This window comes from Salmo salar, chromosome 19, assembly GCF_965601325.2.
Source record: "Salmo salar chromosome 19, fSalSal1, whole genome shotgun sequence".
Taxonomy (NCBI): domain Eukaryota; kingdom Metazoa; phylum Chordata; class Actinopteri; order Salmoniformes; family Salmonidae; genus Salmo; species Salmo salar.
The window spans coordinates 12985848-13008000 of record NC_138309.1 but is presented as its reverse complement, the minus strand read 5'-3'; the positions used below and the strand labels follow the sequence as shown (position 1 = coordinate 13008000).

Below are 22153 nucleotides of genomic sequence, written 5' to 3'. Positions count from 1 at the left end.
GCAGGCTGAGACAGTGAGGGAGAGGTTGAAGGTTTCTCTAAAGAAATAAAGAGAGAGACACCTATTCTATGGCACTACACGAACTCCAGCCGAATATTCAAAACAGACTTTCGGCCCAGTGTTGAGGACAGAGGACAGAGTTGGGAGGAGAAACAATGGCAGAATGAATCTGTATTAATTGGGATGTTCACCAGGGAAAGTTTCCATGTGAGGTGATGATAGAATGATGATGTTGGTGATTGTGCTCCTTCTGCTGCTAGTGGCAGAAGTGATAGCTAATGTACTGTGAGTGTGTGTATGTGTGCGTCTGTTAGTTGGTGCGTGTACCTGTAGTGGGCCCAGTATTGAGCTGGTGGTGTACATGAAGAACAGTCGTAGGTAGCTCAGGACGTTAGCGAAGGCAAACAGCCCCTCAGCCACAAGGATGGGGTGGAAGGCATCCCAGTTTTTCCTCTCTGTGTCCTCCACGTTCTTAAACTGGCACAGAGGAGATCACGTTAGTACACACACACACACACACACACACACACACACACACACACACACACACACACACACACACACACACACACACACACACACACACACACACACACACACACACACACACACACACACACACACACACACACACACACAGACAGACACACCTTGCTGTGAGCCACTATCTTGAGGGCGAAGGTGGACAGGTAGAGAGAGTTCATGACGAAGCTCAGCTGATTCCTCGACTCATCCAGGAAGTCCTCCAAGCCCTCGTACCATAGACGCTTCACGTCCGACCACACCATCCCTAGAGGGAAGGAAAGAATTTACCATCACCAAACAGAGTGAAAGGAAAGTACCATAGACCAGGGGTTTTCAAACTGGGGTACGGGACACTCCCACAGCCTCCACAAGGTGGGGGGGCCCACGAGCTCTGGGGGTCCATGCGCCAGTAAATTTGTATTTATTTAATAAATCATTTTGACAGTAACCCTCCAAAAGGTAATTCATAAACCTTTTTAATTTCCATATATACTACAAAGCCAAGTGTTGGTTTCCTGGGCTTCAGGAATGTGACTGAAAAAGGTCTTGGAAAAAGAAAAAAATGTAACTGAGAAAAGTATGCGGATATTGGTGAAGAAATGGCTTGGTCAAGGCTACGACTGCGCCAGTGTAATGAGTGGAGATTACTCAGGTGGCTCAGGTGTTCAAACGCTCATATCAAACCGAGAACCTAATGCTTCTGTAGTTCTTTATGAGTTTTAGTTTAGAAAACTATCTCCCCGCAGAAGTGACAGTTACAGGGATGGTAAAAACAGCTCGGTTGCCGTAGCAACCTCAGGGAAACTGGGCAGAAGGGAGTGGTGCTTCAAATACAGCAGATCTGTAACATCTCAGGTGCATGTGACAATAAAACATACACACTGAGTGTACAAAACATTAAGGACACCCCCCTTATACCCTCAGAACAGCCTCAATTCATCAGGGCATGAACTCTACAAGGTGTCAAAAGCGTTCCACAGGGATGCAGGCCCATGTTGACTCCAATGCTTCCCACAGTTGTTTTAAGTTGACTGGATGTCCTTTGGGTGGTGGACCATTCTTGATATACACGGGAAACTGTTGAGCGTGAAAACCCCAGTAGCATTGCAGTTCTTGACACAAACTGTTGCGCCCGGCACCTACTGCTATACCTACCCAGGTCAAAGGTCATGCCAATTCACCTTCTGAATGGCACACATACAGTGCACACTCCATGTCTCAGTTGAGCAAATGTTTTCACACTTTTACAGTGTTAGTTTTATCAGCTTTTGTACAATATGATATAAAACACAAGAAAAACAGAATTTTGACTGCACTGGGCCTTTAAAACTGCAACATTTTCTCTCAGCTCCACGCTAAACTGTGTAGAATTGACCATATTCAATTCACCAAACAGAAAAATGAACAGAGGAATGGGAAAGGCATTTTGTGTTCACCCCGCAAGGTTCTCATTCTTGACATTTTACAATGACTTCCAGATTCAACAGGGAATGCCGTAAGTTATCCCACAGAGAGGCTCAAGGGAATGGTCAGTCTGAGAAATAGAAACCACAGGATTTATGTGTGGAATCGCTACGATTCAGTGAGGTGTGGTTTAGAAGTATTATCCTCCTGCGTGTGGGTGTGTGTGTGGGGGGGAGGGTGGGGGTTCATGAAATAATTTTTATTACAAAACCCTTTCTGGGTCCTAATGGGACCCACTGTCAAGAACATGAATAGGGGAATGCAGGTTTCTGGTGTATCAGGATTTTTCACACCAAATTTACACGTCCGTTGTTTTGGTCAGGGAATCATTGCAGCTTATTAGAATTTGTTTGGGTGATTTCTTTTTTGGTTAGGGTTGTATCTGACCACACACATACAAAGACACAGCTGTTTGTTCACCCACACCTGCCCACAATTGCTAATAACTAGTGGTGGAAAAAGTAGTCTAAAGTCATACTGTAGTAAAAGTAAAGATACCTTCATAGAAAATGACTCAAGTAAAAGTGAGTTTAGTGACTCCGCCAGATCAGAGGCAATAGGGATGACCAAGGATGTTCTCTTGATAAGTGCGTGAACTGGACCATTTTCCTGTCAAAACGTAACAAGTACTTTTGGGTGTCAGGGAAAATGTATGGAGTAAAAAGTACATTATTTTCTTTAGTAAAAGTAAAAGTTGTACAGATACCCCCAAAAACGATTTAAGTAGTACTTTAAAGTATTTTTACTTAAGTACTTTACACCACTGCTAATAACTCATCCGCAACCTCCCGACTATATGTGATAAAGTGAAAATCTGAGGGCAGCACCCAACCCGCAAATAATAGAACATGTGCTGTACAGTCAAATACGGGATAATGAATTTTTGACAGGCCTTATAGATAGATCTATGTTTCTGATTATAATTTGCGAAATTTTTGTAGGCTATTAGTTAGTCAACTTGTCTATAATTAGATACATGCAACTTTTCTTCTGTCATTACTTGTTGCCCTAGAAGACTAAATAAACCCTTGCTCACCAGAATAATGGCATACAGTGATAGAATGTACATTCAATCTAGTTGTCATCTGTAAAATTTGTTTTGGCTTTCCTCTTTCTCCCACGCAGAAAATACGTTTAGGAAGAAAATGTAATAACATAAAAAACTGGAAAGATTTTCCATACAAAATTTCCAAATGACATCAGTTTGACTGGTTTTAAGGAAGTTAAATTAAGTTTGGCTTGGATGTATATTTTATGTGGTTGAAATACTATCAGCTTTTATGATGCTGATTAAGACTGCACCTTTACAGATGGTCCCTAACCACGCATTCATTCCCTCAAGATGCTGAAAGAAGAAATAATATTTCTCTACTCCTGTTCCAGAGTCAAAATGTTATAGGCCTACAATCAGTGTCCAAATTTCAGGTCCGTGTTCCGTGGACTGGAAAATGTTCCGGGAAGCCTCAGATAATAACATCGATTCATACACTGACTCGGTGAGTGAGTTTATTAGGAAGTGCATTGGAGATGTTGTACCCACTGTGACTATTAAAACCTACCCCAACTAGAAACCGTGGATAGATGGCGGCATTCGTGCAAAACTGAAAACGCAAACCACCGCATTCAACCATGGAAAGAGGTCGGGGAATATGGCCGAATATAAACAGTGTCGTTATTCCCTCCGCAAGGCAATCAAACAAGCGAAATGTCGGTATAGGGACAAAATGTAGTGTCAATTCAACAGCCCAGACACGAGACGTATGTGGCAGGGTCAATTATGGACTACAAAAAGAAAACCAGCCATGTCACGGACACCGACGTCTTGCTTCCAGACAAGCTAAACACCTTCTTTGCCCGCTTTGAGGATAATACAGTGCCACTGACGCGGCCCGCTATCAAGGACTGCGCCCCCCCCCTCTCCTTCTCCGTGGCCGACGTGAGCAAGACATTTAAACATGTTAACCCTCGCAAGGCTGCTGGCCCAGACTAGAGGTCTACCGATTAATCGTAATGGCCGATTAATTAGGGCTGATTTCACGTTTTCATAACAATCGGTAATAGGCATTTTTGGACACCGATTGTGGCCGATTACATTGCACTCCACGAGAAGACTATGTGGCAGGCTGACTACCTGTTACGCGAGTGCAGCAAGAAGCCAACGTAAGTTGCTAGCTAGCATTAAACTTATCTTATAAAAAACAATCAATCTTAACATAATCACACTTTAACTACACATGGTTGATGATATTACTAGTTTATCTAGCTTGTCCTGCATTGCATATAATCGATGCAGTGCCTGTTAATTTCTCATCGAATCACAGCCTACTTAGCCTAACGGGTGATGATTTAACAAGCACATTCGCGAAAAAAGCACTGTCGTTGCACCAATGTGACCTAACCATAAACATCAATGCCTTTCTTTAAAATCAATACACAAGTATATATTTTTAAACCTGCATATTTTGTTAATATTGCCTGCTAGCATGAATTTCTTTTAACTAGTGAAATTGTGTCACTTCTCTTGCGTTCCGTGCAAGCAGTCAGGGTATATGCAGCAGTTTGGGCTGCCTGGCTTGTTGCGAACTGTGTGAAGACCATTAATTCCTAACAAAGACCGTAATTAATTTGCCAGAATTGTACATAATTATGACATAACATCGAAGGTTATGCAATGTAACAGCAATATTTAAACTTAGGGATGCCACCCGTTAGATAAAATACGGAACGGTTCCGTATTTCACTGAAATAATAAACATTTTGTTTTCGAAATGATAGTTTCCGGATTTGACCATATTAATGACCTAATGCTCGTATTTCTGGGCATTATTATGTTATAATGTTATAATTAAGTCTATGACTTGATATTTGATAGAGCAGTATGACTGAGAGGTGGTGTCATTATTACAAATAAATAAATAAATCGGACGATTAATCGGCACCGGCTTTTTTGGTCCTCCAATAATCGGTATCGGCGGTGAAAAATCATAATCGGTCGACCTCTAGCCCAGACGGCATCCCTAGCCGCATCCTCAGAGCATGCGCAGACCAGCTGGCTGGTGTGTTTACGGACATATTCAATCACTCCCTAATGCTGTTCATTGACTACAGCTCAGCATTCAACACCATAGTACCCTCCAAGCTCATCATTAAGCTTAAGGCACTGGGTCTCAACCTGCCCTGCGCAATTGGGTTCTGGACTTTCTGACGGGCCGCCCCCAGATGGTGAAGGTAGGAAACAACATCTCCACTTCGCTGATCCTCAACACTGGGGCCCCACAAGGGTGTGTGCTCAGCCCCCTCCTGTACTCCCTGTTCACCCATGACTGCGTGGCCATGCACGCCTCCAACTCAATCATCAAGCTTGCAGACGACACAACAGTAGTGGACTTGATTACCAACAATGACGAGACAGCCTACAGGGAGGAGGTGAGGGCACTCTGAGTGTGGTGTCAGGAAAACAACCTCTCACTCAACATCAATAAAACAAAGGAAATTATCGTGGACTTCAGGAAACAGCAGAGGGAGCACCCCCCTATCCACATCGATGGGACAGTAGTGGAGAAGGTGGAAAGTTTTAAGTTCCTCGGTGTACACATCACGGACAAACTCAAATGGTCCACCCACACAGACGCCGTGGTGAAGAAGGCGCAATAGCGCCTCTTCAAACTCAGGAGGCTGAAGAAATGTGCCTTGTCACCTAAAACCCTCACAAACCTTTACAGATGCACAATCGAGAGCATCCTGTTGGGCTGTATCATCGCCTGGTATGGCAACTGCACCGCCCTCAACCACAAGGCTCTCCAGAGGGTAGTGCGGTCTGCCCAACGCATCACCAGGTGCAAACTACCTGCCCTCCAGGACACCTAGAGCACCTGATGTCACAGGAAGGCCAAAAAGATCATCAAGGACAACAACCACCTGAGCCACAGCCTGTTCACCCAACTATCATCCAGAAGGCGAGGTCAGTACAGGTGCATCAAAGCTGGGACCGAGAGACTGAAAAACAGCTTCTATCTCAAGACCATCAGACTGTTAAACAGCCATCACTAACATAGAGAGGCTGCTGCCAACATACAGACCCAAATCACTGGCCACTTGCCTATGTCACATGGCCATCGCTCATCCATATATTTTATGTACATATTCTTATTCCATCCCTTTACATTTGTGTGTATAAGATAGTTGTTGTGAATTTGTTAGATTACTTGTTAGATATTACTGCATTGTCGGAAGTAGAAGCACAAGCATTTCGCTACACTTGCAAAAACATCTGCTAACCATGTGTATGTGATAAATCAAATTTGATTTGATTTGAGGTAGACTACTATTCCATTTAACTCATCTGAACAGTACAGTTCCCTTGACGTGCCATAGGCTAGTTAAAGTCATCACCTTGTGACTATATCACATATACTGTAATATAGCCGGCACTGCTATCATCCACATTTACCACTTCACCAAATTTTCCCCAAACATTAGGCTACTTTTCTGTCCCTCCCTCGCAGCTTTTCTTCTATTGAATTAAACTCTGACAGTGCTCTTTTTGCCTCAGTAGATCAAAGTGAACTTTTTCTGCCCAAGTTCCCAAAATCATTTGGCAATTGGCGCATTTGGCAGTTGACATATCTGATTTTGGCGTTAACGTGAGGCATCTGGCTCCTGGGATTAACAGAATGGGAGAAAGAGAGAGAGGGATGGAGAGAGGGAGGGATGGAGAGACAGAACAATGGAAATGAAGGGAGGCCATATAATACAACTGCTCCCAAGAGACTGCAAGGAGACACACATCTGGAACTAAAAGGGCGAATAAAAACTCTGCAAACCCAGTATTCGCCTTAGAATTTCAGCAGTAAGAAAAAACAGTTGTAAGAGTCTTCAGAAACCATACAGAATAGCAGAAAAACATAAGTAATAGGAAACAAGTATCTGTTATTTAACTGCGATCCAGTACTTTATTTACATATGCCTACGCCATGGCCATTTTAATAGTCAAAACTGTTGATGGTTTTCATTAGATTGATCTCGATCTTAATAACGATTTTGATCAATAACTGAATTGATTACATGGAAAAAGGTATCAGCAAACTGTACATAGATGGATGTGCTGGTCTTATTGTATTAGTTAAGGAGTATTCCTCCCTCTAGTGGACTATTTCTGTCTCCCCAAACACCTAAAACCTGTATCCAAACTCCTCTATCCTACAGCCTCTCAAGATTCCTCTCCAGACAGAAAGGCATGTACGCTCACTGCCAAGCTACAGAACGAACTAGATAATAGACAAGACATTGTTTATTGACATGATCCGTGAGCCAATAGGACCCGTGTTGTACTTTATTTAATGAATCAAAAGAAACAAGCACGTAGCAACTACAGAACATACTAGAACAACTATATCCATCTCTACCTCTCACTCTCTGTCTCCCTCTGTCTATCTCTTCACCCCTCTCTCTCTCTCTTTCTCTCTCTCTCTCTCTTTCTCTCTCTCCTTTCCTCTGCTCTCTTTCTCTCTCTTCTCCTCTACCTCTCTCTTTCTCTCTCTTTCTACTGTGTCTGGTATTGAAACAGACTGATTCTCCAGAGAGCAGTGGGATGCTGGAGAGAGGAGACTAATGTGGGAACACAGGCCATTACACTGATTGGATGATCATGTTAATGTTTTTTTTGGGCAGCGGAGAAAGGAGAGAGAGAGAAAAAAAGAGATTAGGTGAGAGGAGTAGAGCAGAGAGGAGGGGAGTGGAGGGAAAAGGAGGGGAGGGGAGAGAGAGAAGATGAGAGGAGAGGGCAAGGGATGGGCAGGAGCAGAGAGGACAGGAAAGGTGGCTGTCCTGAGAAACCAATAAGTAATTCTACAGTGTCATTGATCTCTCTGTGTGTGTGTGTGTGTGTGTGCGCGTGCGTGTGTGCGTGTGTGTATGTGTGTGAGACCAAAGAGCCATCATTCAGCGTGGTCTGAATATCAAATCAAATAACATTTTATTTGTCACATTCGCCGAATACAACAGGGGTGGACCTTAACGTCAAATGCTTAATTACAAGCCCTTGACCAACAACACAGTCCAAGAAATAGAGTTAAGAAAATGTAATAAATAAACAAAAGTAAAAAATACAATTAAAAGTAACACAATAAAGTAAAAATAACGAGGCTATATACAGGGGTTACCGGTACTGAGTCAATGTTCAGGGGTACAGGTTAGACAAGGTCATTTGAACATGAAGGTAGGGGCAAAGTGACTATGCAAAGTGACTATGCATAGATAATGAACAATGGTTACCGGTACTGAGTCAATGTTCAGGGGTACAGGTTAGACAAGGTCATTTGAACATGAAGGTAGGGGCAAAGTGACTATGCAAAGTGACTATGCATAGATAATGAACAATGGTTACCGGTACTGAGTCAATGTTCAGGGGTACAGGTTAGACAAGGTCATTTGTACATGAAGGTAGGGGCAAAGTGACTATGCATAGATAATGAACAGTGAGTAGCAGCAGTGTAAAAACTATGTAAATAGTCTGGGTGACCATTTGATTAATTGTTCAGCAGTCTTATGGCTTGGGGGGTAGAAGCTGTTAAGGAACCTTTTGGACCTAGATTTGGCGCTCCGGTACCGCTTGCCATGCGATAGCAGAGAGAACAGTCTATGACTTGGGTGACTGGAGTCTTCGACAATGTTTTTGGCCTTCCTCTGACACCGCTCGGATGCCGAGCAGTTGCCATACCAGGCGGTGATGGATGCTCTCGATGACGCAGCTGTAAAACTTTGAGAGGATCTGGGGACCCATGCCAAATCTTTTCAGTCTCCTGAGGGGGAAAAGGTGTTGTTGTGCTCTCTTCATGACTGACTTGGTTTGGACCATGATAGTTTGTTGGTGATGTGGACACCAAGGAGCGTGAAACTCTCGACCCGCTCCACTACAGCCCCGTTGATGTGAATGGGTGCGTGTTCGGCCCTCCTTTTCTTGTAGTCCATGATCAGCTCCTTTGTCTTGCTCACATTGAGCGAGAGGTTGTTGTCCTGGCACCACACTGCCAGGTCTCTGACCTCCTTCCTATAGGATGTCTCATCGTTGTCACTGTTGTGTCGTCAGAAAACGTAATGATGGTGTTGGAGTCGTGCTTGGCCACGCAGTCATGGGTGAACAGGTAGTACAGGAGGGGACTAAGCATGCACCTCGTGTTGAGGATCAGCGTTGCAGATGTGTTGTTGCCTACCCTTACCACCTGGGTGAAAATGTCAGTGAAGACACTTGCCAGTTGGTCCGCGCATGCTCTGAGTAAACGTCCTGGTAATCCGAATGGCCCTGCGGCCTTGTGAATGTTGACCTGTTTAAAGGTCTTGCTCACATCAGCTACGGAGATCGTGATCACACAGTCATCAGGAACAGTGGTGCTCTCATGCATGCTTCAGTGTTGCTTGCCTTGTACCAAGCATAAAAGGCATTTAGCCCGTCTGCTAGGCTCGCGCCACTGGGCAGCTCCCAGCTGGGTTTCCCTTTGTAGTATGTAATAGTTTGCACGCCCTGCCACACCCGATGAGCGTCAGAGCCTGTGTAGTAGGATTCAATCTTAGTCCTGTATTAACGCTTTGCCTCTTTGATAGTTCGTCTGAGGGCATAATGGGATTTCTTATAAGCTCTAGCCTTTAGCTCGCTGCGGATGTTGCATGTAATGCATGGCTTCTGGTTGGGATATGTACGTACGGTCACTGTGGGGACGACGTTGTCGATGCACTTATTGATGAAGGTTGGTATACTCCGCAATGCCATTGGATGAATCCTGTAACATATTTCAGTCTGTGCTAGCAAAACAGTCCTGTAGCGTAGCATCCGCGTCATCTGACCACTTCTGTATTGAGCGAGTCACTGGTACTTCCTGCTTTATTTTTTCTTGTAAGCAGGAATCAGGAGGATACAATTATGGTCAGATTTGCCAAATGGACGACAAGGGAGAGTTTTGTATGCATCTCTGTGTGTGGAGTAAAGGTGGTCTAGAGTTTTTTTCCTGTGGTTGCACATGTGACATGCTGGTAGAAATTAGGTAAAATGGATTTAAGTTTGCCTGCATTAAATTCCCAGGCCACTAGGAGCGCCGTTTCTGGATGAGCATTTTCTTGTTTGTTTATGGCCTTTTACAGCTCGTTGAGTGTGTTCTTAGTGCCAGCATCGGTTTGTGGTGGTAAGTAGACAGCTTTGAAAAATATAGATGAAAACTCTTGGTAGATAGTGTGGTCTACAGCTTATCATGAGGTATTCTACCTCAGGTGAGCAATACCTCAAGACTTTCTTAATATTAGACAAATAGACACACACCCCCATCCCTCATCTTACCAGACGGAGCTGCTCTGTCCTGCCGATGCATGGAGAAGCCAGCCTACTGTATATTATCCGTGTCGTCATTCAGCCATGACTCGGTGAAACATAAGATATTACAGTTTTTAATGTCCCATTTGTAGGATAGTCTCGAACGGGGATCATCAAGTTTATTCTCCAGTGATTTCACGTTGGCCAATGGAACAGATGGTAGAGGTGGGTTACCCACTCACCGACAAATTTTCACAAAGGATCCTGATCTCCGCCCCCTGTATTTCCGTCTTTTCTTCACATGAATGATGAGGATTTGGACCTGGTCTTGGAGAAGCAGTACATCCTTTGCGTCGCTCATTAAAGAAAAAATGTTTGTCCAGTTCGAGGTGCATAATCGCTGTTCTGATGTCCAGAAGCTCTTTTCGGTCATAAGAGACGGTAGTAGCAACATATTGTACAAAATACGTTACAAACAATGCAGAAAAACACACAAAATAGCAAAGTTGGTTAGGAGCCCGTAAAATGGCAGCCATCCCCTCAGGTGCCATTATCATGATAGCAGACTGATACAGATTGTTACAGTACCAGAGCACAGAAAGGGTGGTATAGAGAGGACATGCTGCGTCTTGGGTTACTAACTGCACAGCTACTGTACATATTCTAGTCTGGTCTGGTCTTGTCTGGTCTATGCTAATCAATGCATTGCGTTGCTATTCTCTACTATTTAATTTGATTAAATTCTCTTCTACAGAGCATCTGTTGTGGACTAACCAAAGACAGTGTGACCTTAAACTCTATCATCACAGAAGGAGGGCAGGAAATTATACAGGAAGTTATACTCTAGTCTGGTTTTAGCCCAATGAGAAGTCAGGAAGTCCTGCTTGCTCAACTCCACCAATGAGGACTGACCTTTAGTTTTTTTCTGGAATTGAGACAATGCCATACATCAACTGTATTTTTATGCTGTTACATACAGTGCCTTCAGAGAGTATTCATATGCCTTCACTTATTCCACCTTTTGTTGTGTTGAAGCCTGAATTCAAAATGTATATTTCTTCTCACCCATCTACATGTAATACACCATATTGACAAAGTGAAAACATGTTTTTAGAAATGTTTGCAAACGTATTGAAAATTAAATCCAGAAATATCTCATTTACATAAGTATTCACACTCCTGAGTCTATACATGTTAGAATCACCGTTGGCAGCAATTACAGCTGTGAGTCTTTCTGGGAAAAATCTCTAAGAGCTTTGCACACCTGGATTGTACAATGTTTGCCCATTATTCTTCAAAAAGTTATTCAAACTCTGTCATATTGGTTGTTGCTCATTGCTAGACAACCATTTTCAAGTCATGCCATAGATTTTTCAAGCAGATTTAAGCCACTCAGGAACATTCACTGTCTTCTTGGTAAGCAACTCCAGTGTAGATTTGGCCTTGTGTTTTAGGTTATTGTCCTGCTGAAAGGTGAATTCATCTCCCAGTGTCTGGTGGAAAGTAGACTGAACCAGGTTTTCCTCTAGGATTTTGCCTGTGCCTAGTTCCATTCAGTTTCCTTTTTATCCTGAAAAACTCCCCAGTCCTTAATGATTACAAGCATACCCATAACATGATGCAGCTCTCACCATGCTTGAAAATATGAAGAGTGGTACTCAGTGATGTTTTATGTTGGATTTGCCGCAAAACATAACACTTTGTATTCAGGACAAAAGTTAATTGCTTTGCAACATTATTGCAGTATTACTTTAGTGCCAGAACAGGACACTTTTTTCTTTTCACTCTGTCATTTAGTTTAGTATTGTGGAGTAACTACAATGTTGTTGATCCATCCTCAGTTTTCTCGCATCACAGCCATTAAACTCTGTAACAGTTTTAAAGTCACCATTGGCCTCATGGTGAAATCTCTTTCCTTCCTCTCCAGCAACTGAGTTACGAAGGACACCTGCATCAATGTAGGGATTGGGTGTAATGATACACCATCCAAAAATGTAATGAATAACTTCACCATGCTCAAAGGGATATTCAATGCCTGCTTTATATTTTATTTTTACCCATCTACTAACAGGTGCCCCTCTTTGAGAGGCATTGGAAAACCTCCCGGGTCTTTGTGGTTGAATCTGTGTTTGAAATTCACTACTCGACTGAGAGACCTTACAGCCAATTGTTTGTGTGGGGTACAGAGATGAGCTAGACATTCAAAAATCATGTTAAACACAATACATTTTTGTTTAAATATTTTTTTTACATTTATTTGTTATTATACACAGAGTGAGTCCATGCAACTTATTATGTGACTTGTTAATCAAATTTTAACTACTGAACTTATTTAGGCTTGCCATAACAAAAGCATTTCAGATTTCAATTTTTTATACATATTTTTAAATGCTGAAAAATATAATTCCACTTTGACATTATGGGGTATTGTGTGTAGGCCAGCGAGAGAACCATCTCAATTGAATCCATCTGAAATTCAGACTGTAACAAATGTAACAACAAAATGTGTAAAAAGTTTGTGAGTACTTTCTGATGGCACTGTAAATGATCTCTTACCTGTGCCTGAGGCTAGCAGGTAACACTGTCGCCCGCAGCACATACACGTTACCCCTCATCTATGTCTGTCACAATAAAATGAAAATACACCCCAAAAATATACAATGGGGTCCAAAATTATTAAAATACTGACCTTTATTTTATGCTCCAAATTTTATTTTATACTAATACAATTGCTCAGAGAAAGAGATTTTGTTTAACAAGTAATATTTTTCTTCTCAAAAAGGTATTGTATAAATAAAGTAGCCAAGAGTTTAGTATTTGGTCCCATATTCTTAGAACGCAATGACTACATCAAGCTTGTTGGATGCATTTTCAGTTAGTTTTGGTTGTGTTTCAGATCATTTTGTGGCCAATACTAATTAATGGTATATAATGTATTGTGTCATTACGGAGTCATAATGACACAGAAAAATACAGAGGGTCAAAGAACATAACCCCCAAAAAATGCTAACCTCCCCTGTTATTGGTAATGGTGAGAGGTAAGCAAGTCTTGGGGGTTTGATCTTTGACCCTCTGTAACTTTCTCACTCATCATTAGTCACGATTCATTCAGGATTATCCGTAATCATGGTAGCATCCACATTAATGTAGAAGTCTTTAGAAACATATTATATTCTTATTTACAATAAAGTGACTCCAGAATGACATAATACATTATTTACCATTAATTTCTATTGCGCACAAATTCATCTGAAACACAACCAAAACGAACTGACAAATGCAGTCCCAAGTTTGACGTAGTCATTGCGTGCTAGGAATAAGGAAAATTTGACCACTTTATTTATAAGAATCTTTAAGAGTGTCAAAAATTGTATTGCTCATTATTGCTCATCTTTATCAAGGGTGTCAATAATTTCGAACCCCACTGTATATTTAAAATGATGATCCAGGGAGAGGACAGGAGAGGACTGGACAGGATAGGAGGTGAGAGGACAGGAGAGGAGAGGAGGGGACAGGAGAGGAGGGGAGGGGACAGGCCAGGAGAGGAGGGGAGAGGACAGGATAGAAGGGTATAGGATAGGATAGGAGGGGAGTGTACAGGAGAAGAGGGGAGAGGAGAGGAGCGAAGGGGAGGAGAGGGGAAGGGGAGAGGACAGTAGAGGAGGGGAGAGGAGATGGAAGGACGTCTCACCTATGATCCAGAGTATGAGCAGGTAGTCAATCATCTCCAGGGCAGGGCCCATGGTGTTCTTCTTGCCCTCATTGTACACCAGAGAGTACAGGTTGATGAGCAGGAGGAAGGTGAAGTAGGAGGCACTGTGTATGATGAACTTGACGAAGGGCGTGTGGATGATATGGCCCACGCGGGAGCGCGGCACCACCAGGTAGCACAGGGAGAGCAGCGGCCACAGCACCGCCACGCTCAGTACCGTGGACATCTTCAGACACGTGTGTTTACGCCGGTAGCTGGCCGTCTCGCCGAACCAGACTGTGTTGAGGAACTGCTGGCAGTTGGACTGGGCCACAAACTGGAGGGGTGGGGAGGAGGTGGTGCCATGCAGGGACAGTAGGAGGCGCCACAGAACAATGACGTGGATGGAGATGTAGGAGTCAACAGGGAAACAAAGAGAGAAGAAGTAAAGGGTTATTCAGAATGGTAATTCATTCCAGAATACGGTACATGCACATTGTCAACAGTGTGCTTGTTTATCACGTGTCTTGCCTTGGATTTGTTTTCTGTGGAAAAGAAATGGTCTTTATGGTTTGTTCCCAGTCATAACAAACTGTACTAATGTTATCCTCTGTGATCACATACCACCACTGACACAAAACAGAAATAGGAGGCATGTTTATCAAACACAGATTCAGTCAAGGCTATGAAGAGAAACTGGTTAGGGCTCTGATGCACAAGTTCTCTCTCTCTCCCTCTCTCTCTCTTTCTTTCTCTATCCCTCTTTCTTTCTCTCTTCCAGGTTCTGGTACTAGAGGAGCTCTTATTAGCATCATTTCTCAATATGAGACAGAATGGTAGCAGCATGCTCGAGCCTCACTGTGATATAAAGTATAGTCCAAACACAACCTGCCAGGCTGAGCAAGCCCAGTTATAAATAAAAGAACAGCTTCAAACATCCACCCTCATAACAGTCTGTCTCTGCCTCTCTGTCTCTGCTCTGGTCTGAGCTGGTCCTGTCCTCGGTTGGATGTAGCCTGGAGAAACCATAGCTAAATCAGGGTCATATTTCCACCAGACAACTACAGGAAAAACAGATGTTGTGGACTTCACGTTTTATGTATAATGAATAATCATCATAATTCACTATAATCACCCTCTTTACCTAGCAGTCTGCTATTGTCTGTGTAGGCTACAATAAAACAGTCCAAACAGTTCACATGATGTATGTTCTGTATATATAGAAATATAAATGATGCCTGCTATAAATCCAGTGCTTTCAACTGTCAACCATTTCCACCTATTCATCATGTTTTATTTGTTTACCGTAGCGCTGTATGCTAATACATTTGAGGGAGTGGTCCCTCCCTCCCTCACCTCTTTCTGCTTCTATTTGATGGACACTTTGAGCCTCTTATGTCAAGTGTTATTGAAGTGTTGTGGTTGCAGGTTCACTTGGCACATCTAAAACTTTTTCTTTAGGGGAGTTTCTATAGGCCACCAAGTGCTAACGGTCAGTATCTAAATAATATGTGTGAAATACTTGATAGTGTATGTGATGTAAAAAGAGAGGTCTACTTTCTTGGGAACCTGATATTGACTGGTTTTCATCAAGCTGTCCGCACAAGTGGAAGCTTCTCACTGTAACCAGTGCCTGTAATCTGGTTCAGGTTATTAATGAACCTACCATGGTGTTAACAAACACTACAGGAACAAGATCATCCACATAATATATCGATCACATTTTATTTGTATTTATTTTTTCCCTTTTTCTCCCAAATTTCGTGGTAACCAATTGGTAGTTTCAGTCTTGTATCATCGTTGCAACTCCCGTACGAACTTTGGAGAGGATAAGGTCGAGAGCCATGCGTCCTCCTAAACACGACCCAACCAAGCCGCACTGCTTCTTGACACAATGCCCGTTTAACCCGCAAGCCAGCCACACCACTGTGTACACTTGGCGAATGTGTCAGCGTGCATTGTGCCCGGCCCACCACAGGAGTCGCTAAAGCACAATGGGACAAGAACATCCCTGCCAGGCCAAACCCTCCCCTAACCCAGACGACGCTGGGCCAATTGTGCACCGCCCCATGGGTCTCCCGGCCGCGGCAGGCTGTGACAGAGCCTGGACTCGAACCAGGATCTCTACCGGCACAGCTAGCAACTGCGATGCAGTGCCTTAGACCACTGCACCACTCAGGAGGCCCCATCGATCACACAAAGCTGTATCCGTACCCATTGGATGTAGTGATCACAATACAGGAAATGCCAAGAACGAACAGTGAGCCATCGTACTCATGCATAAAAAAACTAATGAAAGAAAAGCATTGTAAGTTTGAATTTTGTAAAGTTAGTGTGGGAGAGTTGGGAAAATTATTGTAATCGATCAATAATGACAAACCTCCTGGCATTGACAACTTAGATGGAAAGCTACTGAGGATGGTAGCTGACTCTATAGCCACTCCTATCTGTCATATCTTTAATCTGAGCCTAGAGGAATGTCTTCGTCCTCAGGCCTGGAGGGAAGCCAAAGTAATTCCACTACCCAAGAGTGGTAAAGCGGCCTTTGCTGGTTCTAACAGCAGACCTATAAGCTTGCTGCCAGCTCTTAACACTGTTGGAAAAAATTGTGTGTGCTATTTCTCTGTCAAAAAAATTAACCACAGACTTTCAGCATGCTTATAGAGAAGGGCACACAACATGTACTGCACTGACACATGATTGGTGTAAAGAAATTGGTAATAACAAGATTGTGGGAGCTGTACTATTAGATTTCAGTGCAGCCTTTGATATTATTGACCATAACCTGTTCTTGAAAAAATGTATGTGCCATATCGTGGATTCAGAGCTATCTATCTAATAGAACTCAAAGGGTTTTCTTTAATGGTAGCTTCCCTAATGTCAAACATGTAAAGTGTGGTGTACCGCAGGGCAGCTCTCTACGTCCTCTACTCTTTTCTATTTTTACCAATGACCTGCCACTGGCATTAAACAAAGCATGTGTATCCATGTATGCTGATGATTCAACCATATACGCATCAGCAACCACAGCTAATGAAGTCACTGAAACCCTTAACAAAGAGTTGCAGTCTGTTTTGGAATGTGTGGCCAGTAATAAACTGTTCCTGAACAGCATTGTATTTGGTACAAATCCTTCCCTAAGTTCTAGACCTCAGCTGAATTGGTAATGAATGTTGTGGCTGTTGAACAAGTTGAAGAGAATAAATTACTTGGCATTACCTTAGATTGTAAACTGTCATGGTCAAAACATATAGATTCAATGGCTGTAAAGATGGGGAGAGGTATGCCCGTAATAAAGAGATGCTCTGCTTTTTGACACCTCACTCCAAAAAGCAAGTTCTGCAGGCTCTAGTTTTGTTTTATCTTGATTATTGTCCAGTCGTGTGGTTGAGTGCTGCAAGGAAAGACCTAGTTAAGCTGCAGCTGGCCCAGAACCGAGCGGCACGTCTTGCTCTTCATTGTAATAAGAGGGCTGGTATAAATACTAAGCATGCCAGTCTCTCTTGGCTAAGAGTTGAGGAGAGAATTACTGCATCACTTCTTCTTTTTATAAGAATCATTAATGTGTTGAAAATCCAACATTTTTGCGTAGTCAACTTACACACAGCTCTGATACACACACTTACCCCACCAGACATGCCACCAGGGGTCTTTTCACAGTACCTAAATCCAGAACAAATTCAAGAAAGCGTACAGTATTAAATAGAGCCTTTAACTCTGTTCCATCTCATATTGCTCAAATAAACAGCAAACCTGCTTTCAAAAAACATATGAAGCAACACCTCACGGCACAACGCCTCTCCCCTCTTTAACCTAGATAGTTTGTGTGTATGTATTGATATGTAGGCTACGTGTGCCTACATATCTGTCCTTGAGCTGCTGTTGTCTATTAATGTTCTGTATTATGTAATGTTTCATGTTTTGTGTGGACCGCAGGAAGAGTAGCTGCTGCTTTTGCAACAGTTCATGGGGATCCTAATAAAATACCAAATACCTAGGGTTGCAAAATTCCCAGGTCTGGGAATCCTCCAAGGAAGGATTTCTGGAAAACTTTAGAAAAATTACTGGAGCATACTGGTACTTGATGGCCAGTTATTTGAGTCTCACCTCTTTCTGGTTGTACTTGATAGCTAGTTTGAGTCGGCTGAGGTTCATGCGTTCCTCCATCAGGCCTCTCTTGTCCACTGTGTCCTCATTGGCCATGTGGTTGAGGATCACCTCCAGTTCTCTGGAGTTACGTGCCTGGGCCAGGAGATCCTTAGCAAACATCTTACACTGCTTAGCCAGCTCCTCATAGTCATTCCTGGAACCATGAAGAGGAGAGCAGAGGAAAGTGGGAAGAGGAGAGGGAGAAGAGGGGGAAGAGGAGAGCAGAGGAAAGAGGAGGGGGAAGAGGAGGGGAGAGGGAGAGGGGGAAGAGGGGGAAGAGGAGAGGAGAGTGGGAAGAGGAGAGGAGGGGAGGGGGGAAGAGGAGAGGAGAAGGGCAAGAGGAGAGGGGAAAGAGGAGAGCGGGAAGAGGAGGAAGAGAGGTGAGGAGAGGGGGAAGAGGATGAGGAGTGGGAAGGAGAAGGGAGGAGGAGATGAGAGAAGAGGAGAAAGACATAGCAGCTCTTTCAGTAGTTCCAACTAAACTACTGAAAGAGCTGCTTCCTGTGCTTGGCCCTCCTATGTTGAACATAATAAACGGCTCTCTATCCACCGAATGTGTACCAAACTCACTAAAAGTGGCAGTAATAAAGCCTCTCTTGAAAAAGCCAAACCTTGACCCAGAAAATATAAAAAACTATCAGCCTATAGCGAATCTCCCATTCCTCTCAATTCTTTTTGAAAAAGCTGTTGCGCAGCAACTCACTGCCTTCCTGAAGACAAAACAATGTATACGAAACACTTCAGTCTGGTTTTAAACCCCATCATAGCACTGAGACTGCATTTGTGAAGGTTGTAAATTACTTTTTAATGGCGTCAGACCGAGGCTCTGCATCTGTCCTCGTGCTCCTAGACCTTAGTGCTGCTTTTGATACAATCGACCACCACATTCTTTTGGAGAGATTGGAAACCCAAATTGGTCTACACGGACAAGTTCTGGCCTGGTTTAGATCTTATCTGTTGGAAAGATATCAGTTTGTCTCTGTGGTTGGTTTGTCCTCTGACAAATCAACTGTACATTTCGGTGTTCCTTAAGGTTCCGTTTTAGGACCACGATTGTTTTCACTATATATTTTACCTCTTGGTGATGTCATTCAGAAACATAATGTTAAATTTCACTGCTTTGCAGATGACACACAGCTGTACATTTCGATGAAACATAGTGAAGCCCCAAAATTGCCCTCACTGGAAGCCTGTGTTTCAGACAGAAGGAAGTGGATGGCTGCAAATGTTCTACTTTTAAACTCGGACAAAACAGAGATGCTTGTTCTAGGTCCCAAGAAACAAAGAGATCTTCTGTTGAATCTGACAATTAATCTTGATGGTTGTACAGTCGTCTCAAATAATACTGTGAAGGACCTTGGCGTTACTCTGGACCCCGATCTCTCTTTTGACAAACATATCAAGACTGTTTCATGGACAGCTTTTTCCCATCTACGTAACATTGCAAAAATCAGAAACTTTCTGTCCAAAAATAATGCAGAAAAATGTATCCATGCTTTTGTCATTTCTAGGTTAGACTACTACAATGCTCTACTTTCCGGCTACTCGGATAAAGCACTAAATAAACTTCAGTTAGTGCTAAACACGGCTGCTAGAATCTTGACTAGAACCAATGAATGTGATCATATTACTCCAGTGCTAGCCTCTCTACACTGGCTTCCTGTTAAGGCTAGGGCTGATTTCAAGGTTTTACTGCTAACCTACAAAGCATTACATGGGCTTGCTCCTACCTATCTTTCCGATTTGGTCCAGCCATACATACCTACACGTACGCTACGGTCACAAGACGCAGGCCTCCTAACTGTCCCTAGAATTTCTAAGCAAACAGCTGGAGGCAAGGCTTTCTCCTATAGAGCTCCATTTCTATGGAATGGTCTGCCTACCCATGTGAGAGACGCAGACTCGGTCTCAACTTTTAAGTCTATTGAAGACTCATCTCTTCAGTATGTCCTATGATTGAGTGTAGTCTGGCCCAGGAGTGTGAAGGTGAATGGAAAGACACTGGAGCAACGAACCGCCCTTGCTCTTCTCTGCCTGGCCGGTTCCCCTCTCTCCACTGGGATTGTCTGCCTCTAACCCTATTACAGGGGCTGAGTCACTGGCTTACTGGTGCTCTTCCATGCCGTCCCTAGGAGGGGTGCGTCACTTGAGTGGGTTCTTCCTGTCTGGGTTGCCCCCCCCCCCCCCCCCCCCCTTGGGTTGTGCCGTGGCGGAGATCTTTGTGGGCTATACTCGGCCTTGTCTCAGGATGTTAAGTTGGTGGTTGAAGATATCCCTCTAGTGGTGTGGGGGCTGTGCTTGGCAAAGTGGGTGGGGTTATATCCTGCCTGTTTGGCCCTGTCCGGGGGTATCGTCGGACAGGGCCAGTGTCTCCCGACCCCTCCTGTCTCAGCCTCCAGTATTTATGCTGCAGTAGTTTATGTGTCGGGGGGCTAGGGTCAGTCTGTTATACAGTGGCGGTTCTAGACCATTTCAAGCTGGGGCCAGTTGTACTGTTAGAGGGGCCAGTTACATTAGACGTTATTGTTGTCATACCGTTTTCTTTTTTCTTCACTGCATTGCAGGCATTAGCAGGCAAAAGACCATGTTCATAATCATTAGTGTTCCGTGTTGCCACTGTCTAATAACAGATGTAAAAAAAGAACGATAGCAAAAATTAGTTAAGTAAAAATTATTTCATACTCCACATTTAACATTTTAACATCTTGACCGTGTTCTGTTATAATATCCACCCTGCACAGCCAGAAGAGGACTGGCCACCCCTCATAGCCTGGTTCCTCTCTAGGTTTCTTCCTAGGTTTTTGGCCTTTCTAGGGAGTTTTTCCTAGGGAGTTTTTCCTAGCCACCGTGCTTCTTTCACATGCTTTGCTTGCTGTTTGGGGTTTTAGGCTGGGTTTCTGTACAGCACTTTGAGATATCAGCTGATGTATGAAGGGCTATATAAAAATAAATTTGATTTGATTTGATTGAATTTGATTTAGGGGGGCCACAAGGGGGTCCAAAATTGTTGTCACAGGGGCACTGCCCCCCCCCCCCCCCCCCCCATTTGATTTGATTTGAAGATTATGAAAAGGAAGAAAAGGAGGAAGAGTGGGTGTAAAAAACACACAGAATGAGTAAAACAGCTTAAAGTTGAAATTCGTAGCTGCGAAACTGCTATGTCCGTTTGGGAAATTACAAATACAGTTTTTTCCCTCTGACGTCATTGCAGGTGTGACTTTTTTTAGCACAATGCTGGATGCTCCTCTCCTCTGTTTCATTAACAAAACAAAAACAATAACAAAGGTGCTGGTGTGAACAGTGGCGCTGTTTCCCCCTTTACGTATTCCAGCTTTAAGTAATATAATTTCATTGAATTTATTTTGCCAGGATAGTCCAATCAGTAACACCTGTCAGTCTTTTAGCTTCAATTAATTGAGAAACTAGTAGCTATGCAGAGTGGAATCTGAAAGATCCCTTGTACCAATACAGCCAGCCTTAAACCAGTCATAGGACAGAAACACAGCAAGCCCTTATAGAAGGCTATAGAAGGCAGTGGTGGAAAAAGTACACAATTATCATACTCACCCAGTAATATACTACTTCATTAAAAGTCTAAATGTGTTTGGTTTTAAATATACTGAAGTATCAAAAGTAAATGTAATTTCTAAAATAAATAAATAATTTCAAATTCCTTATTTTAAGCAAACCAGACGGCACATATTTATTTTTTATTTACTGATAGCCAGGGACACACTCCAACATCATTTACAAACAAAGCATTTGTGTTTAGTGAGTCCGCCAGATCAGAAGCAGTCGGGATGACCAGGGATGTTATATTAATAAGTGCGTGGATTGTACCATTTTCCTGTCCCTGCTAAGCATTCAAAATGTAACGAGTACTTTTGGGAGTCAGGGATGGAGTATGGAGTAAAAAGTACATTATTTTCTTTAGGAATGTAGTGAAGTAAAAGTCAAAGATGTAGTGAATTAAAAGTCAATATCAATAGTAAACTACAGATACCCCCAAAACTACTTAAGTAGTG

General features: G+C 43.1%; 1 protein-coding gene across 1 annotated transcript in view; it reads right to left on the bottom strand.

The window, feature by feature from the left end:
* Window positions 1-22153, bottom strand: part of trpc1 (transient receptor potential cation channel, subfamily C, member 1) — a 100550-nt gene that overhangs the window by 4555 nt on the left and 73842 nt on the right. Inside the window, exons 6-9 of the mRNA XM_014157283.3 lie at window positions 18087-18282; window positions 13980-14316; window positions 651-790; window positions 328-477 (exon numbers count right to left, since the gene is read on the bottom strand). Coding sequence (XP_014012758.1) covers window positions 328-477; window positions 651-790; window positions 13980-14316; window positions 18087-18282 — 823 coding nt within the window. The remainder of the gene's footprint in view (window positions 1-327; window positions 478-650; window positions 791-13979; window positions 14317-18086; window positions 18283-22153) is intronic.